The sequence below is a fragment of the Eurypyga helias genome, unplaced genomic scaffold (genome assembly GCF_000690775.1).
Source record: "Eurypyga helias isolate BGI_N326 unplaced genomic scaffold, ASM69077v1 scaffold17819, whole genome shotgun sequence".
Taxonomy (NCBI): Eukaryota; Metazoa; Chordata; class Aves; order Eurypygiformes; family Eurypygidae; genus Eurypyga; species Eurypyga helias.
In genome coordinates this window covers 1010-10659 of record NW_010270367.1, presented here as the reverse complement: position 1 = coordinate 10659, position 9650 = coordinate 1010, and the positions used below count along the sequence as shown (strand labels likewise).

At 45.0% G+C, this 9650-nt stretch overlaps 1 protein-coding gene across 1 annotated transcript; it reads right to left on the bottom strand.

The window, feature by feature from the left end:
* Positions 1–271: 271 nt before the first annotated feature.
* LOC104514677 (sulfotransferase 6B1-like) lies at positions 272–8146 on the bottom strand (the record flags this gene model as incomplete). Its single annotated transcript, XM_010158426.1, has 7 exons — positions 272–402; positions 1548–1704; positions 2133–2227; positions 2652–2778; positions 4375–4464; positions 4919–5064; positions 7888–8146. Coding segments are annotated over 7 exons (1005 nt in total), but the record flags the coding sequence as incomplete, so codon positions are not given.
* Between the last annotated feature and the right edge of the window lie 1504 nt (positions 8147–9650).

The window sequence follows — 9650 nt, the reverse complement described above, 5'->3', positions numbered from 1 at the left end:
GACTCGTGCTATGATGCCTGTGCACCATCTCTCTCCTGGAATGATGCCAGTCATTCACTCGAGGCATACACACATTTTATTTGGTTCCATCAAGTCAAGCACATGCCCTAGACCCATAACATGCCTCAGAATTATCATCTGAATGTTTAGAGGTGCCAGGTAGTTCTCTGAGGGGTTTCTTTTCTCATGGGGAGGAAACATGGGGACTGTCCACCTCTGGAGAATCATCTTTGGAACGTGACTTACTGTCATGTTGCTCATCTGCTTATTTTCAGGCCTTGCAGTACACATCATATTTCATCTTTGCTGCCATCTTCGTTCCTCCTAGGCAATCTTCAAATTTTTGGTCCATTTCTTCGTTCTGAGCTTTAGAGAAGAGGTCTCTCCAGTTTCCAACAACCCCTGTATACAATGAGTACCGAACATTGAAGGCAGCTGCTCCTGAGTGAGGATAATACCTAGGCAGCAATAGGGCAGAATCACTGCCCACATGAGGTGGGACGAATATGATTTATGCCCCTGAAAGGTCTTATTGCCTCAGAGAGGTAAGTTAGCCAAGATAAGAAGTAAAGGCTGCAGTCAGGCCACAGGAAGCATTGCTGGTGGCCTGCCTGAATGCCTTCTCTCCCCAGAGGGAGTTTCCAAGAGGCTTTCCAAGGTGATTTCATGAAGCTTTCACACAGAAGAGAGCAAGACTGGTTTTGTCACAAAGGAAAGCTCATTTGCCAATGCCTCCCTCTGAAGGGGGAACTTATCTGGGGTAATGGGATAGTTGGAAGAGAGGAGAGCAGTTAAATCCTTCTCCCTCCAAGGAATGGTGAAGGAAAGGAATTTAAAGCAAGCCCATGCCCATGTTAGTCAGAAACCAAAGACTTCTGATGCCTTGCGGAGTAGCTGGGCTGCCAGATCTCTGCCCTGGGCTCAGGTCTGTGAGCGACCATCTCTGGGGCCACCACTGACATGTCTATTAAAAGGAACCATATTGAGACTATTCCTCAGCTCTCACTGAGGACGCACAAGAAGAAACCTGTGAAGCCAGCAAAGCAGTGATTAATTAATTTCTTTGAGGTTCTAAAGACTCCTGTCCCATTAGCACATCTTCTCCAAAATGTGTCTTTCATGAAGTGACACATGCAGCCTAGATCCATGATTAGCCTCAACACCTGGCAATGGCCACACTACAACCCCTCTGTAAAGAGTAACTATGCAGACCAATCAGATTTAGTGTAAAATTGTTGGCATAACCTACACCAGTGTTTGTCCCCATTGTCACACCCCACTTGTCTAACTAACCAGGGCTGCCACAGGGACATAGAGCAACATGGAAGCAACAGCTGAGAACTTTAAACCTGGCATTCTGGTACATTTCTCACAAACAGTCCCCAAATCCTGTCAACAGTGTTGTGCAGGATGCCACAGGAGAGAACCCACACCCAGTTGTCCTTCCTAGTCAGCCCAGTGAGTTCATGTCTAAGTGAGAAAACCTACTCAGAACTCATTCTGCAGTCCTACTTTATAAAGTAGTTTCTACATTTGAAGAGACTTACCCTTCCGGAAGAGGATGTCCCCAAACTTCCCATGGGTTTCCTTGGATTTCTCTTTCATAGCTTGAAAACTGGTCTTCTTGGCAATTCTGGGAAAATCTTCCTCACACAACGAGAATCCAAAGAAGGCAGCAATCCTTTTCATTCCCAGTACCTGGTCCTGGCCAAAGGAACATAACACAGAGGTGAAACCAAAAGAGTTGACAGCCTGGCTGTGGCATGGAGCCAGCATCTTCTGGGAAGACCAGCAGAGGAGGCTGTCTCCCACAGTGTCACTAAGGAATTCTGAGCTCTTACACAGAGGGAACCCACACGTGGTGGCATCAGCTTCAACACCTTTTCTTCTCTCACAGAAGCAACTGTGCCTGTGCCAGATATGATGCTTTCCACAAATAGGCAAGGCTATCCTCCTCCTAACCCTCATAGGTGTACCCCAAGCATAAAAGAGTAGCTCAGAAGGGCACACCCTTCAAAAGGGGCAGATAGACTTGATACACAAGTTTTTTCTTCCTCACAGCCATACATATCAAGAAGGGTGTACAGTGGAACATCAAGTACATCAAGGAAGATCTGGGTGAGACACCACACCTCTTTGAGTTCCTCGTAGGTTATCATCATGATCCTCTCATGGTCAATGTATTTGTTCCATTCCACTAAGTGGTCAATGTAGGATCCCCAGGCCACTGCAGACAAAGAAAAGACATAGCTGTGTAGACCATTTTCCAAAACAGGCCCTTACTGAATCAGAGGGGTCAGCGCAGACAACTCCTTAAGCATGGCACCAGAATGGTGATGACTGGATCAAGATGTCTGTTCTTTTGGCTATCAGTGCAGGATCCCCCAGCTCTGGCCACTAGGTAGCACTGAATCACAAGATCTATTCTGAGAATGGATGTCAGTCTAAAGCTTTCTCATGATCTCTCTGTCCTGAGTTAGAGAGAAAAGAAACTCTGGTTTTCTTGAACTCCCTGGTTCTGCCATAACTTGGCCCTATCTGCCTGCCTTGGGAGTACTTGGTAAGGTATGTTGGAGTAGGACTCCCATGCACAGGGTCATGTGTATGCCCCTTATGTAAGGAGGAATAGCACGGGATGTAGGGCAAAGTACCTTTCCCATTCATGAAGGCTGCAAAATACTCATCCCAGGAGGCAAAGGACGGCAGCACTGGCATGTTGTTGTAGAAGTGGTAATAGGAGACTGCTGTGTCTTTGGGGTTCCGAACTAGTACAAGGATCTAGAGGAAGAAAACAAATAATTTGGTTATGATTTGGTGACTGACCAAAATGCCATCTTCTCAACACATTGCAAAGAATCATAGAATCATTTAAGTTGGAAAAGACCCTTGAGCCCAACTGTAAACCTAACACTGCCAAGTCCATCACTAAACCATGTCCCTAGGTGCCACATCTACACATCTTTTAAATACCTCCAGGGATGGTGACTCAACCACTTCCCTGGGGAGTCTGTTCCAATACAAATCCTTGCACTGGCTAATTGGCAAATCCTTTTCCAATGCAAAGAAATTTTTCCTATTATCAAATCTAAACCTCCCCTGGTACAACTTAAGGCCATTTCCTCCTGTCCTGTCACTTCTTATTTGGGAGAAGAGACTGACACTCTGCTGCTACAACCTCCTTTCGGGTACTTGTAGAGAGTGATAAAAGTCTCCCCTGAGCCTCCTTTTCTCCAGGCTAAACAAGTTCCCTCAGCCGTTCCTCACAGGACTTGTGCTCTAGACTCTTCACCAGCTTCATTACCCTTCTTGGACACACTCCAGCACCTCAATGTCTTTTCTGGAGTGAGGGGTCCAAAACTGAACACATTATTTGAGGTGTGGCCTAGTCAGTGCCGAGTACAGGGGCACAATCACTTCCCTACTCCTGCTGGCCACACTGTTTCTTATCCAGGCCAGGATGATATTGGCCACCTTGTCCACCTGGGCACACAGCTGGTTTATATTCAGCCACCTGTCATCCAACACTCCCAGGTCCTTTTCTGCTGGGTAGCTTTCCAGCCACTCATCCCCAAGCCTGTAGCATTGAATGGGCTTGTTGTGACCCAAGTGCAGGACCCAGAACTTGGCTTTGTTGTATCTCATATAGTTGGCCTCACCTCATCAATCCAGACTGTCCAGATCCCTCTGTAGAGCCTTTCTATCCTCAAACAGATCAACACCCCTACCAAACTTGGTGTTGTCTTCCATGTCTACTGACACCCACCAGTCCCTACAATGCTGGTGTCATTTCTTTTCTTGAAAAAGAAATCAGAGTTTTGGCAGGCCACTTGCTGCTAATATGAACTTCAGACTGAAAACAAGAAGCTTTTCAGTGATGCCCTTGGGACACAGTTCTAAGCTAGTTCCAGTCCAGAGAAATGACCTCATGGGCTGCTGAACAGGAGATCCACAAGCTGGTTGTGGGCGTATACTTATTTCTCTCTGCAGCAATCCCCACTGAAGAGTATCTTAGCCCCAGCCTCTGGTGGCTTTCCACAGGTATCCTGGGCTTGGAGGCAAGTTAAAGCAAATGGAATAACTATTTGCCTTGCTCAGTTTTCTGACAAACCTGGAAGCATCTTTCTGAAGGAGATCTAAAGGGACAGTGACAGACAGTGACAAGCCCACTCATAGTAACCTCTTGAGTCAGCAAAGCTGCTGCTGAGGGAGGATGTTTGTTCACAGCCTTGGCACACAACACACTGCCTCTGCAACCTTGCAAACATTGCATTGACCAGCCGAGGTGAAACTGCAGAAAAAACATCTCACACAGACGGAGAAAAGCTAATTTGGGGTGGAAAAGCTTTTGCAGTGTGACACAAAGACAAAACTCACCTTAGCCTTGCTTTGGAGAATGGACGGTGGCAGGAGATGAGGTGGCAGATGGGTTAGTATAATTCTTCTGGAAGGAAGTTTCTTCATCCTCTTTAAAAACAAGTGAGAAGAAACATGACAAAACAGAAGTATCTTATTCAGTGATATGTGTCTTTTCAGGAATTGTGGGTAAAAAGAAAAGGTGAGACCAGAGAAGGATCTTATCCCTTGGAAAACCCACAGGCATGCAGTGGCAGTGTATGCTTCTACTAGGCTCTGCCACAGAGCACCATTTTGCGTGAGACAGGAATGAGGACAGGACACCCAAGAGCAAAGTGTTACGGATCAAACCCACTGGGTCCAGGGCTGGAGCTCCGCTGCCTTCTCAGCACTGTGTTCTGAGGCTCTTTAGCTGGGACACCAAGGGCAATAGCATACACTACTTGTGCAGCCCATAGCTGCTGTTAAGGCTCAGGGATCGTCATTACCTCTGAGATGAGCAATTGTCTTTCATCTATTACTACCTGCAAGAAGAGCAGTGCCAATATTTTCAGCCCCTGCCAACCTCATATATCCCAGGATCTCCAAATTCTAGACGTGGAAATGTCTCTAGCTTCTTTTCAGCATTTATTCTCTCTTTCATTTCTTCTTCTGTGTATTTGGCATCTGTTGATTCCAACTCCTTCACCATTTGGTCAAGCCAGTTGGTTCCTGAAACATTAAAGACACTAGTAGCACCTCCATTCGACTGCACATTTTCATGACAACCTGGCTGGCAGGATATCCTGTCAAACTGGCTCGCATCTGTTTGGCTCTATATTGTACTTTAGCCTGTCATCAGGTAGGTGGGCTGGTTTTGGCTGGGAGAGAGTTAATTTTCTTCATATTAGCAAGAATGGGGCTATGTTTTGGATTTGTATGAAAACAATGCTGATAACACAGGGATGCTTTAATTATTGTTGAGCAGTGCTTACTCAGAGTCAAGGCCTTTTCTGCTCTTCACACCACCCCAACAGTGAGTGGGCGGGGGGTGCACAAGAAGCTGGGAGGGGACACAGCCAGGACAGCTGACCCCAACTGACCAAAAGGATACTCCAGACCTTATGACATCATGCTCAGCATATAAAGCTGGAGGAAAAAGAGGGAAGTGGGAGACTTTCAGAGTAATGGCATTTGTCTTCCCAAGTAACCTTTACGCGTGATGGAGCCCTATTTTCCTGGAAATGGCTGAACACGTACCTGCCTGCCCATGGGAAGGGGTGAGTGAATTCTTTGTTTTGCTTTGCTTGCATGCATGGCTTTTGTATTACCAAGTAATCTGTCTCAACCCACAACTTTTCTCACTTTTACCATTCTGTTTCTCTCCCCCATCTCACCAGGGGAGAGTGAGTGAGTGAGTGACTGTGTGGGGCTTAGTTGCTGGCTGAGGTTAAACCATGGCATGGAGCAATGATCAACAAGAATATGCCAAAAACCATCAGAGACAGAGCTGTCAGACAGATGTTGCAGAGTGCTACCCTGCTTGCTTCAGAAGCACATCCTATTTCTCAATGAAAAGTGAAGCAGACCTCTATTGCTCTTTCCAGCTCTGGCACTTTTTGGTCACCTCAGACTACTCCCTCAAGAGAAGGGGAGCTCCCAATACAGGAGCAACTGAGTTGTCCCATGGTTGTTTCTGCTCTCTTTCCACAGTGATGTCGTTAGATGGAGCCCTATTTTCCTGGAAATGGCTGAACACGTACCTGCCTGCCCATGGGAAGTGGTGAGTGAATTCTTTGTTTTGCTTTGCTTGCATGCATGGCTTTTGTATTACCAAGTAATCTGTCTCAACCCACAACTTTTCTCACTTTTACCATTCTGTTTCTCTCCCCCATCTCACCAGGGGAGAGTGAGTGAGTGAGTGACTGTGTGGGGCTTAGTTGCTGGCTGAGGTTAAACCATGGCATGGAGCAATGATCAACAAGGATATGCCAAAAACCATCAGAGACAGAGCTGTCAGACAGATGTTGCAGAGTGCTACCCTGCTTGCTTCAGAAGCACATCCTATTTCTCAATGAAAAGTGAAGCAGACCTCTATTGCTCTTTCCAGCTCTGGCACTTTTTGGTCACCTCAGACTACTCCCTCAAGAGAAGTGGAGCTCCCAATACAGGAGCAACTGAGTTGTCCCATGGTTGTTTCTGCTCTCTTTCCACAGTGATGTCGTTAGAAACACTCTGTTCCCTTCTCTCACCAGCTCCAGCTTACAGTTTCTTCATGATCAACAGAGTTTGGTGTCATTCCCAGCCCACAGCTAGGCTTCCATAGGTGGCAGCAGAAGGGGTTACCAACCAAACCACCAGACCATCAAGCTTCTGCCACAATCTTTGTATCAGCCTTAGGTGCTTTGACATCTCCAGCCTGGCAAAACTGGTGCATGAGGGACTGGGCTTGGAGAGCCAAGTCTCAGTTACAACTAACCCATATGGGATGTGTAGGTGGACTCTCACCCCTTTAAACCATTTCTGCCTGTGCACAGCTCCACAGGCTGCACACAAAGGGAGGGTGACAAGTACCAACAATTTCTCTTTTTCTGCAAATTACCTATTAAGTTATTCCTCTGAAGTGAATGGGGAAAAAAAGAAGGAATCTAAAATGTCCATAGTGAAAGAGGAAATAATCCAAATAATGCCAATGCTGGCATTCATGTCTTTCCCTCCATTTAGATACATGGGGATCACCTGCAGTCTGCAATGCAAGAAGTCTGTGGAAATAGAAGTTCTTTTGCCCTCATTAGCAGGATGTATTCTCTGCATCGCCCTTGCAGTGAGTAGAGTAACAACATTCTTTCCTATATTTGCAAGATTGGTCAGAATATAAAGGGATGTGATTATCCTTCCTTACCCAATACTGGTGAGTTCACCACTGGAATATCACATGCAGTTCCTGCACTGGAGTGCAAGTGATTTTGAGAATCTGGAGTGACTTCCATGAAATCACTGAGAGCTAGAGCAAATTAAATCCATAGAGAGGCTTTGTTTGTTCAGGCTGGAGGAAGAAAACCCATAAGGCATGGGGAATCTCATTGCAGTCTTCCACTATTGGAGGTTATAATGAAGATAGAGCCAAGACTTCTGAAAATTGGCCAGAAGATTACAAAAGGGACGTATTACAAATCCCAGCAAGGGGATGTCTGACTGCATAGAAGTAAAACCAACCAACCAAACTAACTAGATTTCCCAAAAACATTATAGTGGGAAAACACTGCAATAGATTTCCAGTGGGTGGTGAATCTCCACCCTCAAAGTTTTAAAACTCTTCTAGACAAAGCCTTGAACAATCAAACCTAACCTTGAAAGTTAGAATTTTCCCCTGCTTTGAGCTGGAAGTTGTATTATTTGACCTCCAGAGATGCCTTACAACTTAAATTCATGATCCTATAAAGTCTGATGTCACCATAAGTTTTTCTCATGTATTATTGCTGACTTAAATGACGGCACAAATTTCTGGATTGCAGCATTGTGTACTTGACTACTTCTCAAGAATACAACACTCACCTGTTTTAGGATAGCCTGCTAGAATCACATCGTCACTCCTGGTTTCAAAGGATTTCAGAGCTTCCAAAGTTTCTGGGTTGCTAAGTATAGCAGGGTATAAAATACCTCTGTAGGAAAACAACATGCCTTCTGGGGGAATCTTCTCACTCTGTGAAAAAGAATTTTCCACTATTTCAATTACTCTTTCCTTATGTTTGTATCCCTGTGGAACTCTTTTCCAACAAACAGATACAGGCTGTCCTTCCACAATGCAGAAAATCTTTATGCAACGTATTAGAAAATCAGATAGGGAGTTCACTTAGGAAAGTGGGTACAAGTCACTGATTAACTACGTACTCTGTTAACTTCTTTTGAAATTACGTGACTGGAGACAGCCAATAGTGGCATAGGATCTTTGCTACAGCTGATACTAGGAACAAGAATCTATTGGGGCAACAACTAAAGGCATTCAAAATGATACATGAAACCAAAGAAAACCCATAAAGGATATTCCCTGAAATATTTTTAACCTGTGAGCAATGCAGTGCAATTTGAAAACTGCACAACCAGCATGTGGTGGGCATGTGGATAGTGGATCTCAGTCTAGCTTGCTACTGACTCCACTAATGGATATACATCCAAAGGTGCAACTTTCTTCCAGGTGATGGTTCTACCCTGCAGCTGATCACTGTAACATCATCACTCCAGGCAACATCTCCAGAACTAAGGACAAGCACCACCTAAGCCATATTTCCCATGATTAAATACATTTCAGGCTTCACCAAATTCTATAGGAGGGTTCCTTTCATGTGAAGCTCTAATTCTTGGGTTCTGCACTAACACGAATCAAATTCTACCTGTACAACTTGTGTTCTGTTTCTCTCTACATATGTCCATAATTTAATCTTTGGGTGAAATTTTTCTTGATGGGGAGTTACTGGTCTTCTGGCTGATGCCTTTCAGAAGATAAGGAGTACTGAGATGGAGAAGTAGGTACCTCCACAGGTCTTCCCAACAGTACAGGAAGGCTGAAATACCATGTAGAGGGGCCTTTCACTCTTTCTTTCATGCATTTGAATCATAGACTCATAAAATCATAGAATGGGTTGAGTTGGAAAGGACTTCAAGGATCATCAAGTTCCAACCCCCCTGCCATGGGCAGGGACACCTTCCACTAAACCAGGTTGCTTAAAGCCTCATCCAGGCTGGCCTTGAACACTTCCAGGGATGGGACACTCACAACTTCTCTGGGTGTCCTGTTCCAGTACCTCACCACCCTCTCTGGGAAGAATTTCTTCCTTATAACTAATCTAAATCTCCCTGCTTTCAGTTTAAAGCCATTAACCCTTGTCCTATCATCACATGCCCTTGTAAAATGTCCCTCTCCAGCTTCCTTGTAGGCTACTTCAGGTACTAGAAGGTGCTATAAGGTCTCCCCGGAGCCTTCTCTTCTGCAGGCTGAACAAGCCCAACTCTCTCAACCTTTCTTCATAGGAGAGGTGTATCTATGGTATATAGGAGAATATAAAATACAGTATGCGCCTCATTTACTATCCATATATGAAACCCACAGAGTGCTCCACACTGCTGTGCAGCATCACATTCTTGTCTCTTTCTTCATAAATGGTTCTTAGGTACTTATTAAACCTATACACAAGCTTAATTAAGCATGAGGAAGTGCCAAATGAAAAGCAAAACTGTAAGACCTGGAAGATTGCATACAGTTACCTATAAAGAATAATTTTTAATTATTTTTCTGGTCTCCCAAAATGCAGAACCATCAA